Source organism: Choristoneura fumiferana, chromosome 14, assembly GCF_025370935.1.
Source record: "Choristoneura fumiferana chromosome 14, NRCan_CFum_1, whole genome shotgun sequence".
Taxonomy (NCBI): domain Eukaryota; kingdom Metazoa; phylum Arthropoda; class Insecta; order Lepidoptera; family Tortricidae; genus Choristoneura; species Choristoneura fumiferana.
The window spans coordinates 5933976-5956857 of NC_133485.1; the positions used below are offsets into that span (position 1 = coordinate 5933976).

General features: G+C 38.7%; 4 protein-coding genes across 5 annotated transcripts in view; 3 read left to right on the forward strand and 1 right to left on the reverse strand.

The window, feature by feature from the left end:
• Positions 1-22882, forward strand: part of LOC141434868 (alpha-N-acetylgalactosaminidase-like) — a 544783-nt gene that overhangs the window by 379116 nt on the left and 142785 nt on the right. The window lies entirely within an intron of this gene.
• On the forward strand, positions 48-10762 carry Snx1 (sorting nexin 1). Its single transcript, XM_074097284.1, has 10 exons — positions 48-289; positions 1421-1531; positions 2527-2770; positions 3823-4008; positions 4216-4337; positions 5142-5348; positions 6028-6144; positions 6357-6476; positions 7991-8143; positions 9828-10762. The coding sequence occupies exons 1-10, from the start codon at positions 197-199 to the stop codon at positions 9876-9878; spliced, it is 1404 nt and encodes a 467-aa protein (XP_073953385.1). The 5' UTR covers positions 48-196; the 3' UTR covers positions 9879-10762.
• On the forward strand, positions 16639-18590 carry LOC141434837 (uncharacterized). 2 transcript variants are annotated; one of them, XM_074097285.1, is made up of 2 exons: positions 16639-16684; positions 17747-18590. In XM_074097285.1, the coding sequence occupies exons 1-2, from the start codon at positions 16654-16656 to the stop codon at positions 18550-18552; spliced, it is 837 nt and encodes a 278-aa protein (XP_073953386.1). In that variant the 5' UTR covers positions 16639-16653; the 3' UTR covers positions 18553-18590. The 2 variants fall into 2 exon arrangements, with proteins under 2 accessions (XP_073953386.1, XP_073953387.1); XM_074097286.1 differs by lacking the exon at positions 16639-16684 and adding an exon at positions 17115-17194.
• On the reverse strand, positions 18656-21738 carry mRpL13 (mitochondrial ribosomal protein L13). Its single transcript, XM_074097287.1, has 3 exons — positions 21577-21738; positions 21219-21497; positions 18656-18962 (listed from the first exon to the last, which is right to left on the reverse strand). Exons 1-3 carry the CDS (start codon positions 21598-21600, stop codon positions 18729-18731), a joined length of 537 nt encoding a protein of 178 aa, XP_073953388.1. The 5' UTR covers positions 21601-21738; the 3' UTR covers positions 18656-18728.

Consider the following 22882-nt stretch of genomic DNA (forward strand, 5'->3'; position numbering starts at 1 on the left):
TAGCGTGTTATAGCAGTATAAATATGGTCTCGAACACGCTACCGCGACATGCCAATAGAAAAAGAGAAAAACAGTTATCTTTCTTTTCATTTCAGCTCGATGCGGTGGAATTGAAGAGAATTGCTGCTGTTTGTGATAGATAACGCTGCTGTTGTAATTAAATTGTGAATTATTTAATTGTGTTTCGCCGCGTACAATGTCAGAGGAGCCCGATACGCCGCCTTTCAGCACCGTCGACATTAACAACGATAGTCGTGATGACGAGGATCTTTTTGCATCAGCGGTCCAGGTATCTCACTAGAATCCTGTTTGTTTTGTTGTAAGCGCCCTCTCCGCCCCAAACCCGACCATGTCTCGCCAGGCCGGCTCCACCGTTGACGCCCCCTGTTAACCCGTAACAGACTCCCAATATGTTGCTTTAAAAACAATTACATCTCTGAATTGAAATGTATCTAATTGGCCATTATTACAACTCTGCTGAATACTTAATTAACACTTTCAGTTTAATAGTCACCTTGAACATAGTTAGTCTTTTTTGTTTGTATGCAACCCATCAAACAAGTTTTATCTCATTTTGCATTGCTATTATTTTTTCTTAAAAACTTGAAAGTTTGATCCATTATCTCAGAGAGCTCAGATTTCAATGAATTAAGACTACCATCATAGTCTATATACCAGTTTTGACATATAAGCTATATGCAAAGATTATAATATGTAATGAACTAATGAATAAACAGTTATTTTTCTGTGACTGATAACACCTCCAAGATAATGTCATTACTCTCTTGGTATCAATCAGTCTTATTATCATTACATAGTTTTGTCTGTTAAATTGAATTGCTATAAAATAATCTGAGTTGGTAATGTTTATTTTATTCTTTACAATTACATTAGGGATCTCTATGAGTAGCACAAAGTTTAAATTATGTAGAAATAGTTTGCAGAAATCACAAAACTGGGATATTCATTCATAAAACCCATATTTATATATCTTAACTCCAGTGTACAAATAATAATGTAATACTATACAATGAAACTTCTAACTATTTACTACAACACTACTACTTACTACTTGCTATAACAATAACCAACAATTTCCTTGTCAATTGAAACAGGAAATGTAATAAAAATATCCTGTTATTTGTAATATTATCTCTTTCTTTGAGTTGGAGCCATTATAAAAGTATATTTTTAAAGAAATAGTTAATCTGTTTCATGATGGATGTTTTATACTTTAGAATGATAAATGCAAGAATGAAAGCTGCTGCTGAGAAAAATGCCAGTTATTTCCAATAGTATCAAAACAACTGCTGAATAAAAAGGAATACACCAGTTCCCAATAAATAACATACAAAGTTCAATTATTATTTCAACAAATTGACATTATATTGCAATCTTGACAATTTGTTTTGTATTGAAGGAAGTCAGTCTGGACCCGGAGGTTAATGGGACCCGAGAAAGCTTGGACAAGATCTCTATCAATGATGGTCCGGTGAACTCAGGCCCTATTGGAAGCCCCATTATGGAAGAGGTATGAATAGTCAAAATCCTTAATTTAATAGGTTCTAAAATGTTTATTTTTTTTAATAAGTTAAGACTCAAGGTTAGGGTTAGGGTTAAGTTCAAACAGTGGGGTATTTAACACAGCTAATTAAAAATATAATGAAACAGTCTGTTGTAAGACACACATTTAATCCTGCAGTTGTACGGGAAATGTTTGTACAGTTGAGTTCTTAGGTACAGGCATAGGTAGTAGTGGGTTGTATTCCGCAACTTGATGACTTTGTGTGCCTATTTAGCATGAGCAAAAACTTGATCAAAAATATCTGAATATACTTCTAGACGGTTAAAAAAAGATATTGTTTGTTCACATATTTTAATCAAATTATTGCTGAAATATACTAAAACTCGACTGTACCATGAAGAAAGTTTTTCCAGTGAATTGTTTTGTATGGTTAACTACCAGTGATGATCCAATGTTTTGATTTCCACTTAGGTCTCAACATACTTTAATAGTATCTATCTTGTATTTTATTCTAATATTTGTTTGTGGAATAACATTTCTAACAGACAATGAAATGGTATTGATGTTTATCTACAGTTATGTAAATAAATAAACAGCGATAATAAGTTGCAATAAATTACCGTTTGAAAATTGATTTGTCATTTTCATAATTTTGAATAGGTCACTTTTGTGTAGAGAATATTTAAATTAGTACAACGGCCAACCGATAGTGTCTTTTTCAACCTCAACATTGGCGGAATCATCAATAGTTCCGATGGAGCTATATTTTTTCAAAAAATTGATTGATTATTTAAATTACCTACACTTCTTAAAAAATTAAAAAGTGTTGCTACACCTTTTCCAAATATCGTTATTAACTTTTGTTTGCTGCTTGCAGATAACACTAGTCATACTCATTATCAATGCTATGACTTTACTACAAATGATAAATCATGTTTGGATGAGTCATGACACTGCAATAGCTGTTTCCAATAACAATTATGTCCAATTGTTGATTACAGATTGCGACAGAGAGGGCCAACAATATTATAATAACAGTCACTGAGCCACAGAAAATCGGAGAAGGCATGAGCTCCTATGTGGCATACAGAGTACTGACTAAAACCAATATGCCAATTTTCAGCAAACATGATTTCTCTGTGTTAAGACGCTTTAGCGACTTCCTTGGGCTTTATGAGAAGTTGATAGAGAAATATTTGCGATCAGGAAGGATCATACCACCTGCACCGGAAAAAAGCATTGTTGGTAAGGAATTAAGGAGACATTTACAGAAAGTTATCATCATTTGGGGATAGTGCAAATCCACCACAACAATATATGTAAATACCGCATATTTGAACTAAACAATGTGTTATTTGTGTTGATTCAAAGAATTTAGAGTATAATTTGGAAATTACCAAATCAATCAGACAGGCGGAATTACCTAACCCAATGTTATTACGCGAATTTGCACTTTTAACCCACTAATATAATAAATGCGAAAGTTTGTAAGTCTGTTTGTTTGTTTGTTACTTCATCACGTCTAAACCGCTGCACCGGTTTAGATGAAATTCGGTAAACAGATAGTTTGAGTCCCGGGATGGAGAAAGGATAGTTTTTATCCTGGAAAATTTCATACCTGCAGCGGGATAGTAAAAAACCGAATTCTACGCGGACGGAGTCGCGGGTTACGGCTAGTTTTGATATAACTTTGGATGTGGACACAACTGTTATTGCTAGGAGAATAAATTGGAAGATTATGGTTATAAATATTGTGCATAAATCCTGAGTTTAATATTGATAATTTAGTTACAAAATAAAATTCTAATTTTGGTTGTGTTATTCTATTCTATCTGTACGCATAGTGTTTGCAATCTGTTTTATTGTGTGGTTGTCTGGGAAAAAATACCTAATGATTTAATTGCACTGGTGTATTAATTCTCTCGCCCGGAAAATAAGCGTGGCGCGATACTCTATGCGGACTTTTCATGTTTTTTTTTTCGAGGCTTAAGTGCACCTGCGGACTTCATGATATCTCGAATATTACAACCGGTATCCCTCCGCGCCGCGCCGCACCGCTCCGCCACCTCTATCAACGCGTTTCAAGTTTAAATGCCCAATGTGTATAGGTAGTGCCACCAGAGTTGAAGTCACGCACACAGAATATTTATGTCGTGTAATGACAGCAGGATTTTGACTTTTACTCATTCATTTCATTCATTCTCCTTTTGTGCAATCAGTTATTTTTGTAGCTGTGTGTGTAATCATTCACTTTAACTCTCGTGGCACTATCTATACCAGCTCTGATCTTTTTGCAGGCACAACAAAACTTAAGATGACGTCGACCCCGTCAACGGAGAGCGCCAACGGCAGCTCGGCCTCCGCCAGCGTCCAGTCGCAGTTCGTGGAGCGCCGCCGCGCAGCCCTGGAGCGCTTCCTCAACCGCGTGGCGCAGCATCCCGTGCTATGCATCGACCCTGATTTCCGCCAGTTCCTCGAGTCTGGTGAGTTATAGGGCCATCGTAAAACAGACATAAGACGGTAGCGGGTCGGGATTATTTAACTACTTCCATATAAACAACATTCACTATAATATAATAAATAATTGCATAGCATAATATCTGATAGTACTGCATACAGAAAAGACAAAAGACCCCTCTTCTAGAACATTCTTTACCTGTATTCTTACTAACTCGTGAGTTTCTCATCAGACACGGAGCTGCCAAAGGCGACGAGCACCTCCGCGCTGAGCGGCGCCGGAATGCTGCGTCTGTTCAACAAGGTTGGCGAGACCGTCAACAAAATCACCTACAGAATGGACGAGTCTGACCCTGTGAGTATAATTTTATCACTTTCATAGCGTAGGACTTAATGACTTTGGCCTGCAACACGAATCTCTTAGAGAAATGCAACTGTATCATAAGAAAAGGTGGTTCTGTTTTGTATCATTTAAAAACCACTGAGCTTTCTAATGGGCTATGGGCTGAAGAAGAGAGAGAAGAGAGAAGAGAGCTTTCTAACCAAGCAATCACGCGTAAATTACGTCATCTGAACTGGTATAAGTATAGAACGCGTATATTCGTTTCGCGTAATTTCATTTTATCTATCATTCATTACAATTTTTCTTACTTGTAAATTGTAAGAAAAACTGATTTTAAAAAGTACGAAATAATAAATTATGAAACGAAAAACACATCGAATATATGAAAATTATCATCAATCATCGTCCCACTGCTAGGCACAGGCCTCCTCTCAGATTGAGAGGGCTGTAGTTCCCACGCGAACCTAGTGCGGATTGAGAACTTCACACACACCATTGAATTGCTTCGCTGTTTTCTGCAGGTTTCCTCATGATGTTTTTCTTTCACAGTAAAGCTCGTGGCAAATTTCAAATGTAATTTCGCACATGAATTTCGAAAAACTCAGGTGCGAGCCGGGGTTAGAACTCATGATCCTCTGCTTGAGAGGCCATAGATCAAACCACTCGACCACCACGGCTTTCATATGAAAATATTCGACTTGAAATTACTTGTATTGACTGTTCGACGAAATGAATTGTTGATGAAATAAAAATACTTGAAAAACTTGAAATGTCTTTGAAGTGAAATGCGATTAATGTGTAATTTTTTTGTTGTAGTGGTTTGAAGAGCGAGCGGCGCGGATAGAAGGTTTAGAAGCGTGCCTGCGCCGTTTATGCGTGTCGTGCGAAGCGCTGGCGGGCGAGCGGCGCGAGTTGGCCGCGCGTGCGCACGACGCCGCGCGCGCCGCCGCCGCGCTCTCCGGCGCCGACACGCGCGCGCCGCTGTCGCGCGCGCTCAGCCATCTCGCCGACCTGCATGAGAAGGTAGACCATACTTCCACTATAGATGTCGCTAGTGTTACATGAAGCTACAGTAGCGCCATCTGGTATCGCATAGACGAACTACGATAGCTGGTAACACGTATAAAGCTCTCGAATTGGAAATCCCTACCGACCTCCGCCTTTAGGGAAAAGCTGGCTGAGTTCGAAACTGTACACTTCCACTTCTGGAAGCATACGGTGAACAGTTGTGTTGCTCTGAACATGAGCTCTGGCTGAGTTCGAAACGTGTCAGTGAAGTGTGTTGGTGGTGATGGATGGGTTTGTGTAATTTGTGTGTTTTTACAGTGTGGAGGTGGAGGAACTGCATGAACACACATTTCTTGCATAAATGTAGCTATCATAAGGTCGCGGGTAAGCAAAGTAATTGTTTCAGTTCATTGATATGAACCTCCGCAAAGTAACGCCTGATTCAATAAATTACTATTATTAGCACCTAACTGACACTAACTAGGAAATGTCGACAAATAACTTCGTCTTTGATCGAATTCGACCTTCAGAACAGCTTCCTTACACTTTTAATTAATTTTCCTGCTCACAACTGGGCGGTCTTTTCAGACTCACCACGTTAGACCCGTTTCGATTAGGTCGAAATCATACAGACGGTCCAATATCGCGAGGGCACTAGGAAATCTTTCTTAAACATTTACATTATTTCTAACAGATAGAGCAGCTACGGGTGGAGCAATCCAACACGGATTTCTATGTGCTCACCGAGCACATCAAAGACTACCTAGGACTCATCCAGGCCATCAAAGACGTTTTTCATGAACGAGTGAAGGTTAGTGCTGTAAAAAAAATGCCTTTTTTTTGAGGTGAATAAAAACAATGAAAAAAACAGTATTATTTCTAAAACTCTTTTTTTTTTCAAGATGAGATAAGACAAGAGATAATGGAATTAGTTCATGAAATTCCTGAGCGCACTAAGTATTACATATAATTAAAAACCTATAATCTCAAGTAGTCATCATTGTTCCGGTACTCTGTTGACAGGTGTTCCAGAACTGGCAACACGCACAGATGCAGCTAACGAAGCGGCGCGAGAACAAGGCAAAGGCTGAACTCGCAAACCGCCCCGAAAAGATCGAACAGGCCTCCAACGAGATTATAGAGGTTGGTACACGACTGATTAATCCTAAAAATCATTACATGTGCTTATCTCGCGGAGAGGGGGGTTGAAGTCATTCTTTAAACCCTTTGGAAGCTAAGAACACCTAAAGGTGTCAGGGCTAAGATGTATTTCGATATCGAAAATACAAACTGAAACATAGATGCACAGAAAAACCAGAAAAAGAGACCAGCTCTGGGAATCGAACCCAGATCCTCAGCATTCCGTGCTGCGTGCTATACCTCTACACCACCACTGGACAGTTGGTAGGTCCAGTGGTGGTGCATCTATCTTTTCTTTTCTTCTCTATCTTCTTTCTTCGGTTCTGTGCATCTATGTTTCAGTTTGTATTTTCGATATGGATTTTACGGGATGACCGTAAAAGTAACAAAATTTGGAGTTGAAATAAAAAATACAAAAAGACTCCAAAAGCCAATCTTAGTACTTCGATAGTTAATAAAATCTATTTCGAATAGTTTTTTTTTTATATTTTGCTCAATACTTGCCGATTCGTCATTTTCGATAACGAAACAGTGCTTGGCTTGTGACTGATAACTTCATTATGAAACCGTTCAAAAGGTTAAAGTTTCTATTCTAACAGAGTCTGAGAGATATTTGAGAGTAAGACGTCGCAGGATACGATACACAAGATAAATATATCTTTCAAATATGTACAGTCAGAGAAGCTGACTCGCGTATCAGCTTAGGATGGAATCTTTTTGCTACTGATGTCACATTGACACTCCATACATTTGCCAAAGAAACCATAGCGAAATTGATGATGATATGGTCCCACCCGGTACAAAAAAAAACAATTTGACGCATCTGTCGAAGTTAACTGAAATAAAAACAAAACGGCCAAGAGCGTGTCGGACACGCCCAAAATAGGGTTCCGTAGCCATTACGAAAAAATTAAGTAATATTTTTCTAAGACTCGTATTTTATACGGAATCTTCCATAGTTTAGGTATATTTTATACCTTAGGCTGATATTTACTCTTAAACTACTAATAATTCTCAAGCAACCTTAACCGTTATAGTTTTCCTTGAAAGTTTGATATACTTACTACCATCCTGAATTTTTTCAAATTTTTCCACCCACCGATTTAGATTTTAGAGGGGGGGACGCTCGATTTTAATGAAAATTTGCAGTTTAAAGTTGAATATTTCGCAAACATATTTCGAAAAATCGTCGTAGCAAACCCCTAATGGTTAAAAGACCTATCCAACGATATCCCACACTTGCTTGGATGAGAAAAAAAAATCACCCCCACTTTACGTCTATGGGAGGTACCCTAAAAATTTTTTTTAATTTGTACCATTTTATCGGCATAGTTTACATATATATCCGTGCAAAATTACAGCTTTCTAGCATTGATAGTCCCTGAGCAAAGCCGCGGACAGACGGACAGACAGACAGACATGGCGAAACTATAAGGGTTCCGTTTTTGCCATTTTGGCTCCGGAACCCTAAAAACACGGTATAGGTTATGATGATTTTGATTTTGACTTGTCCGCAGTGGGAATCGAAAGTGGAGCGAGGGCAGCAGGAGTTCGACGGCATATCGCGCGTGATCAAGAAAGAACTGGAGCGCTGGGACGAGGCGCGCCTCACCGAACTGCGCGCCACTCTGCTGCGCTATCTCGACGAACACATGAAACACCAGGCGCAGGTAAGATGATGATGATATTACCTGTTATCTCTTCGCTCTTTAAACTTTGTTTTGCCGTATTCTGGATCCGTACCCATATCCCTCCCCCCTCATGTAATGTGTACCTAAGAATTTCCTAATTAGAACCCAATTTTCTTCGGATCCGTCACGGGCACCCCCAATGTGTACCTGAGAATTTCCTAATTAGAACCCAATTTTCTTCGGATCCGTCACGGGCACCCTCAATGTGTACCTGAGAATTTCCTAATTAGAACCCAATTTTCTTCGGATCCGTCACGGGCACCCCCAATGTGTACCTGAGAATTTCCTAATTAGAATCCAAATTTCTTCTACTTTCTTTTTGGTATTCAAGTACGGCATACCAAAGATTAAGGATGCGGATAATATATGTACAGTCAAGGAAACTGAATCACTTACCAGGCTGGAACGTTTCTGCTACTAATGTTGTGTTGAAATTCCATGCATTTGCCAAAGAAATCATAGGGAAATTGGTTGTGAAAAGGTTCCACCCTGGTACGTGATACAGCTTCCTTGACTGTACTTGAGCATTCACTTGTAATGAGCATTCTAGCAAATATTACACGACTGGTAAAAGCTCACAAAATAAACAGGAGCGTTCTAGCGAATGTTCTAGCGAGCATTCAAGCAAAACAACGGTAAATTTGCATTGGAGCTTTTGCCGCGCTATTTTCATTATTTACGTCATCGTGAATAAGAAAAACTTTGACGAGCATTTACTATGATCGTGTAAATATTCGTAGCAATGTTCGGCTCTATGCTTGACTCTGTTCGGTGTTTCATATATATATATATACAAGTGAATGGTCATCTCGAGTTTATCAACACCTTTAGACTCCAAGTGCCAGCTAAGCACTAGATGTTCCTGCACTTCCACTTCTGGCCAGAGGGTGTCTTGCGTCGCTTGAGGGAAGCAAAAATAACTTTTTATTTTATTGTATGTATGTAAACTTTTTATTGTACAAAAGAAAAGAAACAAAACACAATTGACAAACTTTGAGATATTGTATGCCCATTTTGTGTTTTTTGTTTAACTGAATTGGTCGGCGCAGTGGTTTTTTAATGTAATGCCGTATTTTTTTATTGATAAATAAATCTCGTTAGAAGGAAGGGCTCGCAGAATAGGTTCCCATTTTCTTGCGCGGATTCCATCTGTTTCAATGGTGGAATTTTTTAAAGCCAAGCGAATGTGCCGACGTCTGTTTAATAAATGAGTTAAAAAAGCGTGAAGCGCTTTAACCGATTTTAATTTTGAACCTTAGGACGTCCACGGCTGGACATAGGCCTTCCCCATAGACCTCCAGTTGCTTCGGTTGGTAGCGGCCGGCTTCCACTGTGAACCCACGGCTTTACCCATGTCATCTGTCCATCTCGTTGGTGGACATCCTACGCTGTGCTTGCCGATCCGCGGTCTCCATTCGAAAACGTTTTGGCCCCTACGGCTACCTGATCTTCGTACTATATGACATGAAGCCTTATTGTCTAACACTTAAAATCACAACTGTTTTTACTCTTCTTTTAGTCACACGTTATAATAATATGATCAGGGTAGAAAGAGAAGATGAATGCAATCGCAAACGTCAGTGTGTTAGACAATACGGCGTGTGCTGGTTCAACGAGCTACTACGTAGCCACTTGCCTATATATTTATATTTGTATGTTTCAGGCAATTCGTTACTGGGACGCTTTCCTGCCAGAGGCTCGCGCGATCAAATGAGTGGGGGAATGGCGGCTTCGCTCCGGCCCGAACACGCCACAATGAACCTTAGCGCCGACTGTATAAACTACGTTTTCCTTTACGTTTAAATGTTAAGACTGTGACCGAAGGGCTCGTTTTTAAGGAAGCGGGAAGATGAAAAACGCATTGTTAGCTTATTTCTGTTAACAGAGATTATATATGAGATTTTCAGTATTAACTCATAAATCTTGAGTTTAGGCCTTGTTGAAATTTAATTTCTTTGGATGTATAAAATCTTGGAAGTGTCTTATTTCATTTAAAACAGTTGATATGTACAATTGTTGCATTAACACTTCGCCTCGCGCGGCAAAGTCGGCACGGAACAAACTACTCGTGATTTAACGGCTTTTGTTACTAGTTTCGATCACTTTTTAACATAGGGTACTTACCCAAAACAGTCGTTTGTCGCGCGACGTACATTTGGTTAAAATGAAACTAGCATGAATATTGCACAGACGTTTGTTTTTCATCTTCTTCCGCACTGTAAGCAACGCGTGATTCAAGTCGTGAACCTGCTCTTCGTCTCTTTCACGCTCGAGTGAACACTACGTGCGGGAAAAGAACCACAAGTATATTATCTGCACACACACGTGATAAATTCTCGATTTAAATAAAGTCGCTAGATGTCGCTAGAAAGAACATTGAAGAACATTTTTGTATTGTATTTAGTTTCGCGACATCTATCGATCTCTGTCGCGATTGTATTTAATAATACAAAAAATGTAACTGTTACTGAATAATCATAATTAATGAAATGTTCATTCCCGTTTAGTATTTGAATTTTGAAGCACCATTATTATTTTGCTTCTGTGAGGCAAATGTCCTGAAATCAGAAATAATAAAGAGTTTACCTTAAAAATGAAGTTATGTAGCATATTTATTAAAAATCTTTACAGTTAGCAATCAAGAACAACATAGTTTTAACATATACAGGATAGTAGCTAAGTAATGGATAACCCGAACTAGTACTGAAAGGCATCAATGTGTATTTTAACAATTTCAACTTTGTTATTTTCTTGGTGCATACATAAATTATAATGAAGATGTTAGAAACGTTCGTCTTGTTTTTTTGTTAGTCTAGTCCTCTCATCCTGAGAGGAAGCCTGTGCCCTGTACTGGGACGTATATAGTCCGATATCGTGGTGATAATGATGTCTTGTTTTCGTAATTCTTAAGAACACTTTGTTATCCATTGATTACATTTCATCCTGTATAAAATGTATATTTGGAATAGCGTAATGGATTCCACTGTGCTAAGAAAAGTTTAACCCTTTATAGGGAACGAGCCAAAATGGGTCGTACGATCCATAAGACTCAAAATTAATAGTGTTCGCATGCAAATCTATCCAAAACCTTATTTATGACTTGTTGGATAGATTCTGAAAAATATTAGCGCGAAAAAAAAGTCTTGCTCTATAAGGGGTTAAGATCCAATAAGTAAGTGCTTTACTTTTTTTTACTTATGTACTGAAACACATTTCCAAAATAATGTAAATCTGTGTAGACTAAGATGTAAAGGCGTTAGTGATCCTTGGCTTTGCCACGCTGCGGCCGCGGCGCAGCGTACGCTTGGAGTGACCAAATGTCACACGTTTCTGTAATATGACGCCACGTTTTAAACTTTCGTAATTTTCACTCATAGTCAAAATACCAGAAATAGGACTTATCACGAGTTATATATACCTCGACGTTTCGACAACATTGCGGTGGCCGTGGTCACGTGTAGACTGAAGAGTGGGGTGTCAAGTCTGCATAGCAGCGCTAGTTCTCGAACTACCCGCACTTGATTACAAATAGTACCGGAACTCATATTTCGAACTACCCGCACTTGGTCATTTTTATTTATCACCCCATCACACCGACACACACCACTAACAACGTGCGATCGTCCCTCCAGACATTCATGCCGACGCCGACACTTATTTATAACAGGATTGCACAAAGATGAAAGCTTATAATCCATCGTTCCGTGATAAGACCAGAGGCCGTATTGCCTAACGTTTCTGTCGCTCGCGATCGCAATCAAATGACAGTTGCGAATCCCGAAAGACTAACTAACTCTGGACGAACTAGACAGTTTCCGTACAACGGCCAACCGATAGTGTCTTTTTCAACCTCGACATTGGCGGAATCATCGATAGTATCGATGGAGCTATATTTTTTCTAAAAATTGATTGATTGACTAGACAGTTTAAGTGTACCTGCTATGTATGGAATACACTGTAATTTGACTTAATGACCTCTCAAGCAAAGAGTCATGGGTTCAATCCCGATCTTCTAATTTTTTCGCAACTTATGTGCGACATTACACTTGATTATCATGAGCTTTTTGTCACTTCAGGCGGACATCTCGCTACGCAGTCTGACTAAGATTTTAGATATAGGAGCTGCGCTGCTTCTAAAGAGCAATTTAGTGTTACGTGGATACCTCGAATTATTAGCGTCCTCTTCATATTTGCACCTTATACATATGTATGATTTTCTATTAACCCGTAAACAGCCCGAGTTGTATTCAAGGGCGTAAATATATGTACAGTGGTCATCAGATACTTCGGAGCGGCCAAGGTGATCTAAAATATCGAAACATGAAACTTTAACACATAATAATAGTGTGGATGTGCCGATATTTTTGATCACCTTGGCCGCTCCGAAATATCTGATGGCGACTGTACGTTACTGACAATGAGACGTCAAAAATGTCTATAACCTTTATGCTACTACTCATAAGGTCCAATATATATTTGACGCTATGGCTGTATAGATATTTATGCCCTTGTACAATGTGCTCTTTGCGTCAAATTGTAAAACTCGACACTTTGACGAATTAAATTGATTAAAATTAATTTGATGTGGTAAAAATGCGAGGTTAAAATAGTAAAAAGTCTACTGAAAAATTGTGGCCAAAATAAGCAAATGTTTTAGCTATTATTTTATTCATCGTTGATTCACACTAGCTCTTCGAGCATTAATTATATTTATCCTAAACCTCAATAGGTGATGAGATGAATTCAGTCTATTCAGATGTTTAATATTTTAGTTTAATATTATAGTTTTCGAATTACATTCAGTTTACAGTTGATGATCTGAAGCGTTATGCTAAACATTTAATTCCTAAAGTTCGCGTGTTTAATCAATTCATAAACAACACAATTTTACCATGGCCGTTTGTTTACGTTCTCCATACATATAAATCGAATATATCTAAATTTCGTTTAGTTATCATATCAAGCTAACTTAAATCTGAAAAAAGGTAGTTCAGATTATCTTTGTTAAAAGCGTTATTCCCAAGGTAAATACTAGAAAAAGCCTTGCAAATAAACTGTCAAAAGAATTTAGCTCAAAAATGTCAAAGGTTTAGCTTGCAGCAAGTAAGCGTTTTAATCATGATACGTTTTTTATAGAAATTATATTATTCGAAGCTTTTGTCATATTACGAGATTGGTGGCGGACTACAGCTTTTATTATTCGTAAATGTTAAGTTTTTGTTAATTGATTTACTATGTGCTTATGTACTAGATATATATTTCTAAGTTTTAAGTTATGGCACTCTTTTTCATTTTGAAGTTATTTGAAATAAGATTATTTTATTTTTTCTACGAATTGAATAGAAATATTTAATTTAACAAAACTTTGCTTTCGACTAGTTCACAAAGACTAATTTTGAAATATTGGTTTACCAATGCTAACCAAATTCTGTTCTAATTCTAAAACTGTAAAAGTAGTGCGCTAGTAACTGTAAAGAGGAAAACGCTTAGAAATCCATGACGTCGCCTTTAGTACGTTAGTACACAATGGCTCGATAAGGTTAAGATCTCACCATAAAATTCTGCCTGCACCTCTGTTATTTGATTATAATAATAATATGACAATGTTACGTAACCACATGAGGTGACACAGCGCGGTGTTGATGTCGAACAAAATGTTGCCGAAAGATCTTCTTTCATGGATAGTTATTTGCTTGTATTTAACTTAAGACATTCGTATATTTGTTTCTTTGCGAATAAGTCGTGGTTTCAAAATTTGCACGCTGCAAACGTGACAACCTTATTTTTCACAATTGTTTTCGATTCTTATCAACCTTATTTTACTTTAGTAAGCAAATGAGCGCGATTTAAAAAAAAATAGAAATATACATGAAAAAGTACTTCCGGCAAGGTTTGACTAGTTTGACTAGCCAACGCATGTATGTAACCTTTTATTTAAATAACTTTTGAATCAAAGGATAGAGAAGTGCAGGATCTTAGGGTGGCATCTTAGGCTAGATGGTTTCAAACAAACCCGTCCACGATTACAAAAGTACGGCCGGCGGTGCGACGAGCGTTGGTGTAATATAATACATTGCGTGTGTTGCCAATAAACTGAAGCGCTGTAAACGCGTTGAGCGAGCAATGAGCGAAGAATTAGCTCGCTGGGCCGCCGTCGCGGGTGTTCGTGATCGGGCCGTTATGAATATAGCCCTGTGTCCAACTACAGGTAGTAAATGTTTACGGCATTATGATTTATTAAGCTTTCTTCTTGTTTCGAAGGGTCAGCGCCTGGTTCGTTTAGATATAAGATTCAGATTTCGTTATATCCATGTATATTTTTATAGTCATTCGTTTTTATTATGATTAAATGGTATTTCGTATTAGAAATTGTATAAAATTAAATGTATATAAAACCCTAGATCTATATTAGGTAGCATGATTGAAAATCTCGAGTCTAACGTATTCCTTATTTTTTATATTGCCAAATATATTTAGTGGTAATCGAAGTAAAGGAAGGGACGGATACCTAATTATATAATAAAGTATATAATGTTGATTTCAAATACAAATGAGTGTTTCCTTTGTGATTCCCTTTTATTTTGTTTTGCTTGTTCTCTGTTATCAACTGTTTTAAAACAATTTTCTCATCATGTGACTTTTTTGCATACCTAGGCTTTTTTATTTCGTCGTACGTCTGTTTGCTACTAATCTTGAAATTTGACCCACTTCCGGCTTCGAACATGTCACAATATTTGCCACGGAAGTACTATTAGTTATTCTGTGCCACGGACATGTATTTCCGTAGATACGATACCCCACACTATAGGGTTGGATGAGAAAAAAAAAACACCCCCACTTTACGTCTATGGGAGGTACCCCAAAAAAATTTGATTTTATTTTTTTCATCACACTTGCTCGTAAACAGTGTCGTAACATGCAGGCTACCTTGTTTGCAACCCCCCAAATACAACCCTCTACCTTAATGTGCTTGTCATGAAACCCGTGGTCGGTAAATGAGTCGTTGCGCGTACCTACTAATTTTCATGTCATGAAGCCCAAGGTCGGTAAATGAGTTTGTTACTGCATGGTGTGCTGCTGCTCCGTGCGCGCGCTGCCGATACCGCTGATTGCGCTCTTGGCAATCCGCAGCATGATTGCCAAGAGCGCAATCAGCGGTATCGGCAATTTTTGATAAAATATTACTATTTATTTTACAAATATACAATTTTACTCGCAAATGTGATGAAAAACATTGTATGTCGCACGGGCGGTACTAGAATTACGAACATCGACTCATTAACTTCTTTTTTCTTCTTACTTCTAATAGACTCTCGTTCGTAATTCCTTATTTACCGCCCTTAAGACAATGTACTATTATTGTACCATTTTGTCGGCGTAGTTTACATGTATATCCGTATAAAATTACAGCTTTCTAGCATTGATAGTCCCTGAGCAAAGTCGTGGACGGACAGACAGACAGACATGGCGAAACTATTAGGGTTCCGTTTTTGCCATTTTGGCTCCGGAACCCTAAAAACCGGGCAAGTGCGAGTCGGACTCGCGCACCGAGGGTTCCGTACACATTTATAGGTATGTACCTAAGGAAACGGGAATCGTGTCTTGAAGATATTTCTCACTTTTTCAGAGTGATTTAATACATCCAGTGTATGCAAAGCCCTACTCTTAAGCAAAATGTACGCAGGGGAGGTCAGATTATATTGGACATTGATATTTACAGACAGACATAAAAAATCAAGATTTTTTTAGACTTTTCGAATTGGTTGTGTTATAATAGCTACCTTCATACCAAATTTCAAGATTCTGAGTTCACGGAAAGTACCCTGTAGGTTTTGATTCCCTTGCGAGTTTCGAAAATTTGCAGAAATTTGCAGCATAAACGGCAATCATGCAGCAATCTTTTGATTGCGTTGGCTTAGAAGTTTGATTTTTTCACAGATCCAAGGGACAGTAGACCTCAGTATTTGATATAAATTTCAGCTTGATAACTCCACGCGTTCTCGAGAAAAAGGGTCTTGACAGACGGACAAAAACGGTTCCGTTTTTTCCTTTTGAGTTATATATGTACTCTGTGCTTTTGAGGTACGGAATCCTAAAAATGACCCTAACTAGAGAAGTTTCGAGTATACCACTCCACCAAAACGTTCTTTATTTACAAATTCTTCAAAATGATAATTCTTTATATATATAAAAACAGCAAAAGATTTGATTTTTTTTAACTCAGTCAAGGAAAATACAAAGATAAAGGCGATATCGATAAGATTAACCAAATGAGATAAAAGTGACTAATGAGTATTAATTATATTTTTTTTATAATCTTACTCATCAGGCCTACGCGTCTGATCCTGACGAATTTTGGCGTGTTGCCTGTGCACAACGTCTCTGGTGGCTGACTAGACCGATGCGCGAGAGCAACATATTCACCCACAGGCCAGACAAGAGAAGTCTACGAATGTTGGTGCATACGATCATTTCTGGATAACTATACGATGCAAGGAATTCTACCTGCAATTGCGTTAAGTTGGTGACGACCGTATTTTAATTTTGATTTATAAAACCACGGTTGTAAACAGACTCCTCTTCCCCACTGGGCACACTGGGCTCGTGCCCAGGGACCCGCGATGGATTGGGGCCCCCTAACTCCTACTTCATTACCAATATATCCGATAGCTACTCTACTCTCGCCTGAAAATCAGGCTTACCGAATGCAGCATGTTGTTTGTGCCCAGGGCCTCTAATAGGTGAAAGACGGCCCTGTAACAGGTATTATTTAAGACAGCAATCATCCAATCCATGTAAAATTTATTTATCACAAACCAATGTTATTCGCTTTTTGGCGAATAGTTCGATATTAATCCTTTAAGCTACAGTGATTAATAACAAATCAGAACGTACGTGGACTAATCGACTACAATTGATAAGTCATAAAATGTCGTTATCATTTTTCCAAGAGATACAGAATGAGTCCACCTATATAAAGGCAATATCTTGATCAGATATAACTTTGTTGTTGAACAGTTAAAGTTTCAGGTGAGAAACGTTTTATTTTATAATTATAATGATAATTTGTTTTGAAAATTGTGTGATTTAGAAAGTTCTAGGCTTTTAAGTTCCTATTTAAATACCTAAGTTGGTAGAACAAGTGCTGGTGCTATCACATCGTTTAAAAACATAACGATGTTATCTTATTGCGCATTTTTGGACTCGTACCACGAAAAATGACTAGTTTATTTTTAATATTATTAAGAGTAATATAGTTCATAACTACACCATTAAGCTAATAGGATTCAGAATTATTTATAACGGTGGTACTACACATTCGTGTAGATAGGTAGGCTCGTGAGTAAACGTGCGCTGTTTGTATTAATCCTCCTTCATCACGTGACCGACAAAGATGCAATGACCGAAATACGTCGAAGTGTTGTGAACCGGCTGTATTATTGCTTCGTGCTTAATTTCTATCCTTCCCATGTATGAAAGAAAGTCCTGCCTATTATATTAACACTTGTACAGCGCCATCTAGTTTTGAAATTCAAACTACATCCGGATGACGTAATCATTAATTATGCGTTTCTTTTTCAGTTATAATGAAGTTCTTGCTAGCCGTCGCTCTCTTCGCCCTGGCCTCGGCCTTGCCCGAGCCGGTCCGTTTGCTCGAACCCGTGCAAGTGCAGGAGGAGCCGGTGTACGCTCCACTCGACATCTCTCCTCTGATGGTCCCGCAAGAGGTCATGGACGAGGTCGCCCTCAAGGTCAAGGTTGTCGAGACCCCTGAGATCGTCGAGGATCTCGAGGTCGCCGAGCTCCCGGATGATGTCAACGCCTACGCCGTCAACTTCGTCGAAGAAGCAGTCAACGAAGCTCCTGAAGCGCAAGCAGCTGTCGAAGACGTATCTGCTTACGCCGTCAACTTCGTCGAAGAAGCAGTCAACGAAGAAGCTCCTGAAGAGCAAGCTGACGAAGACGTGTCTGCTTACGCCGTCAACTTCGTCGAGGAAGCCGTGAACGAGGCCCCTGATGCTTTGGAAGCTCCCGAGGATGTGTCTGCCTATGCCGTCAATTTCGTCGAAGAGGCCGTGAACGCTGAAGCCCCTGAGGCGCCAGAAGTAAGCGAAGACGCGTCTGCTTATGGCGTCCACTTCGTTGAAGAACCCATCAACGCTGAGGCTCCAATCGCCATCCAGATCATGCAGATCCCTCTCCCAAACTCAGTCGTGCTCCCGCTCGACTTGGTCCTTCCATACATCCAAGCAGTCCACATTGCCGACGTCCCCGCAGAAGTCAGCGAGGATGGCCTCGCCGTCAAGTTTGTTGACTTCGCCGACGTTGATGAGGAGACTCCTTCCTACATGCCTATCAAGCAGTACCCTGACCCCAGGTGGCGTTAAGAACTCTTAATTTAAGAAATAAATTTAACTTGCACATTTTTACCTTTTATAATTTCCAAATAAACTAACGGAAAGTAAATTTTTTGCACAAAAAGAAAACAGATTCAACTAAAACACGTTGTTTTATTGGCAACAATTAAATCCTAATCTATGTTTATACACAAATGCATCATAACTTATTTAAGGATATAGTTTTCTGGGTAATCCATGACTTTAGGGAAATTTTTCACTTCTTCCTCAGGTATATGATCTAGTCTTTCAGGAACTCTACGTATTTGTCGAATTTGATTTGATACATTTTGTTGAACTTCAGCTGGGATGTGTTCCCCAGGATATATGAAGAGTCTTTCCATAGTATGGCGTCTTTGGAGATTGCCTTTCATTGCTCTATATACTGCTTTCTTAATGATCTGAAATAAAGTGTTTTTTTTTAAATAAGGTTAATTACACATTTCAATAATTTAAAACATTAAGGGGCTGTCTCACCATTCATTGATTAGTGTTAACTGACGGTTAAATGTGATGCCGTCTCCGTCTATTCGAACAAAACAAATAGAGACGGTATCACACCTAACCGCCAGGTAACACTAATCAATGGATGGTGAAACAGCCCCTAAATGATATTGACCCGGATAACTCGCGTCTTAAATCGAGTTTACAAATCAACGCACCTAAAAAGAGCTCCTGGCAATATACCTGCGCAGTGAGCGAAATTCGGACCAAATTGGCGGCGGAGCAGGGGGGGGTCACGGGAGGGGCGTAGGAGCGCGCGCGCGACCGTCACGCCATTGGCTTGTTAGTTGACAGGTGCGCAAACGTATCCCCTCCATTACCCACCCAGAGCTCTTTTTACGTGCGTTGACTTGTAGCTCTACATGTTTTGGGCTAATCCGTAGCCCTTCTTAGCAGCAACGCGACTTGGCCGCTGCCGCAACACGCGCTCCCGATTAGCCCGTAATATACTCTTAAGACGTGAGTTATTCGGGTCAATATCATTTAATACGAGTGAGTCTCACAGTAGTTTCATGTTCAAAATATAAGACATATTATTAGGGATGGGCCGAAATTTGTTTTACATTTGGTTATACCGAATTTCGGCAGCTTGGGTCGAACTTCGGCATTCGGCCGAAATTCGGTTTAAATGTCGAACATTCGGCACTAGAAAAAAAGGGCCAACTTGTACTCATCATCATCATCCCAGCCTATATACGTCCCACTAATGGGCACAGGCCTCCTCTCAGAATGAGAGAGCTTAGGCCATAGTCCCACGCGGGCCCAGTGCGGATTGGGAACTTCACACACACCATTGAATTGCTTCGCAGGTTTGTGCAGGTTTCCTCACGATGATTTCCTTGACCATAAAGCTCGTGGTAATATTGGTAACTTGTACTATTTCGCCTGAAATTAATAGGCAGCATGCCTATCATATCAGTAAAATATGTAACAAATATTAAATAAACTTAGTACCTACCTAATCCTTTATTAAACATCATTACAATTCGTAAATTGAATTAAAAAAAAAAAGTTTTTGGTTCACAATTTTCAGAAACTAAATATTGAGAAAAATTAAATATTTATAATTATTAAAAGGTGTTTTCATGAATCTAATTTGAAATTCGGGCGAATTTTTTATTTTTACCAAATAGTCAGTCGAAGTTCGTATTCGGTTCAAACCACATTCGGTACATCTCTACATATTATAGTTCTGCTTAAGATTTTACAATGATGCTTTTGCGTAGAGATGTATGGAATGTCTACGAAACATATATCTAACTGAGGTTTGAGCTGATTTATGTGAAACCAATGGCTGCAGTTGGGTGCATGGAGTGTATTTGTAAACACACATCCCACTGCAATGCACAGGTTTTTTCGCAGAATGACAGAGCACATACCATTGTATTTGTTTACAGGTGTGGTTTCATCACAGTTTTCATCACAACGTTTTCCTTCACAATAAAGCCCATGGTCAATTTCCAATATAAGGTGATGTGATTAATGTATGACAGAGTAGTGAGACAATTATATTTTAGGGGCCCATATCAGCTCGCATAATTGTTGAAAGTCCGAATGTTATGTTTGTCAGAATGATTGTTTGTCATATCCATATCATTACTCTTTTATCTCTGAATACAATAAACGTTCAAAATTGTTTAAACCTCCTGAGGCCCACGTCAAATTTCGATTATTACAATTTGAAACAATACCAATTACTAAAAGTTGACATTTGCTTTAACATATGTCCTAAATTTAGAATTGGGCCTCAGAAGGACAAAACAAACTTTTTTTTTTGCCCTGTGGATATCTGCCACCAGATACCCCATCATCACGGGGGAGGCGATGAGGTTATTTGGGGTTTTTACCCACTAAAACCCACGGGATGTTCCTTCCTCACCGTCCTGCCAGCGACGCAGCGGTACAACGGAATAACCCGCTACAAGGATAAAACGAACCTAGCCTAACCTATAGTTTACCATAACATTAACAAATTTCAGAACCATTTAATTTTTCAGTTGGAAATAAATAATGACAAACAATGATCCAGATAAACATTACAGTATGACTAGCAAAAAGTGTAAGAACTTTGGTGCTCTCGGTTTTTAGTGACCAAGAAAAGGCAACGTTCGTTTCTGTCCTAAATATACAAGGTTATGTGATAGGTAACTTACCAGAGTAGGGTCCTTGTTATGCAATTCCCAAGCTAAAGTCCAACTGGCGCCACCAGGATATCCTGTATGGTGAAAGTACGCTCTCTGACGCCAGTCATCGCCCCTCAATGCTATATTCCGACTATTTATACACACGACAACATCCCCGCAGTCGTTCAAGGGATGGTAAATCGGCTTATGAAGACCCATTAGATACTTCTTAATAATATTGGCGGATTCATAAGGGTCCTGCCATTTACAGTCGAATACGTGCCAAGTTCGCGCAAATGTAGCCCATTGCTGTAATTTGAAGGATATTTTAGTGAAGTTAATAGATCGAGATAAAAACACGTATAGTATAATATAATAGATGAATTACCTGGACTCGCTTTGCTGCCGACATAGTTACTTGTTTACGGACTGGGTTTTCAAAATAATATAATGATGTTTGTTATGATAGTTTTAATAATTAATAAATAAAATTAATTTTGTTTACTACAGTAATAGTTTTGAGGTTAGATTTTCAATATTTTCATAGACATCGGAGGTGACAGTTGGATTTTTCGTATTTTTTTAGCCTACTGGACAAAGGGTTGTAATCTATACAGTCAGGTAACTAAAGTTTTCAACAGGTAATTATTTATTACTGTAACTACTAGTTTGAAGTCCCAAAGGGTTAAAGACGGAAACCCTAATTAACTAACCAGGCTGTATCTCATGAACCGTGAAAGTAATTGAAATTTTCACAGATTAACAGATATTCAAAATAAAATATTTAAGGGGGGCTCCCATACAACAAACGTGTTTTTTACGCAAATGTCTAATGTCGTATAGATAATGGTACGGACCTAGTACTTCAAGTCTTCAAGTCTGTGGGTTCGTGCGCGAGTCCGACTCTCACTTGGCCGGTTTTTTTTTTTTGATAAATGTATGTTGATTGAATTTCGATAGGTACGCAGCAATTTATTTACTCGTTTTGTCAGTCGGAAGAAAATCGATACGCACATGAAATTTTAGTCGATTATTCATTGAGTGAATATCACAGTTTGCAGAACAACTATTTTTATAAAAACAAAGTCGAATGATTTGGCATTATTATCATTATCTTATCATCAGTAAGCCGATGAGCGAATTGAGAACTTTTGCATCAACAACAATTTAGTCAACCCAAAAGTTGTATGCGCTAGCCCCTAGGTAGATTGAACCAGGACAAATAACGCACGAGCCGAGTGAATTTATAGGGATAAACACCATCAATCTCTCAAGGGCGGGCAACAAGGGCGGGCAACGATTCTGTGTTTTTTTACGGATGTCCATGAGCAGAGGTGATTGCTTCCCATCAGGTGACCCGCATACTCGATTCCCCTCTTACATAAAAAAGTAGCAAAACTACAATCAAATAATTTTCACATGGTATTTTAGTTGTATCCTTTTCCAATTGGCCCCCCATATTTAATACATGAATTAAAATTAAATTAAATCATACTCACCTCTATCAACCTCTCCACCGCCACAGTCATCCAGTCGTGACAGCCAATGGAATGCCTAACACGCCACGGTCATCTATGCATCTATACATGACCAACATTCAACTCGAAATTAATCCTTCTGCAATGGAATTAAAAATCAAGTTGATTTGTCGCTGGTTTTTCTCTGGCGTACAGAGCACGTCACTTCATTTGTTT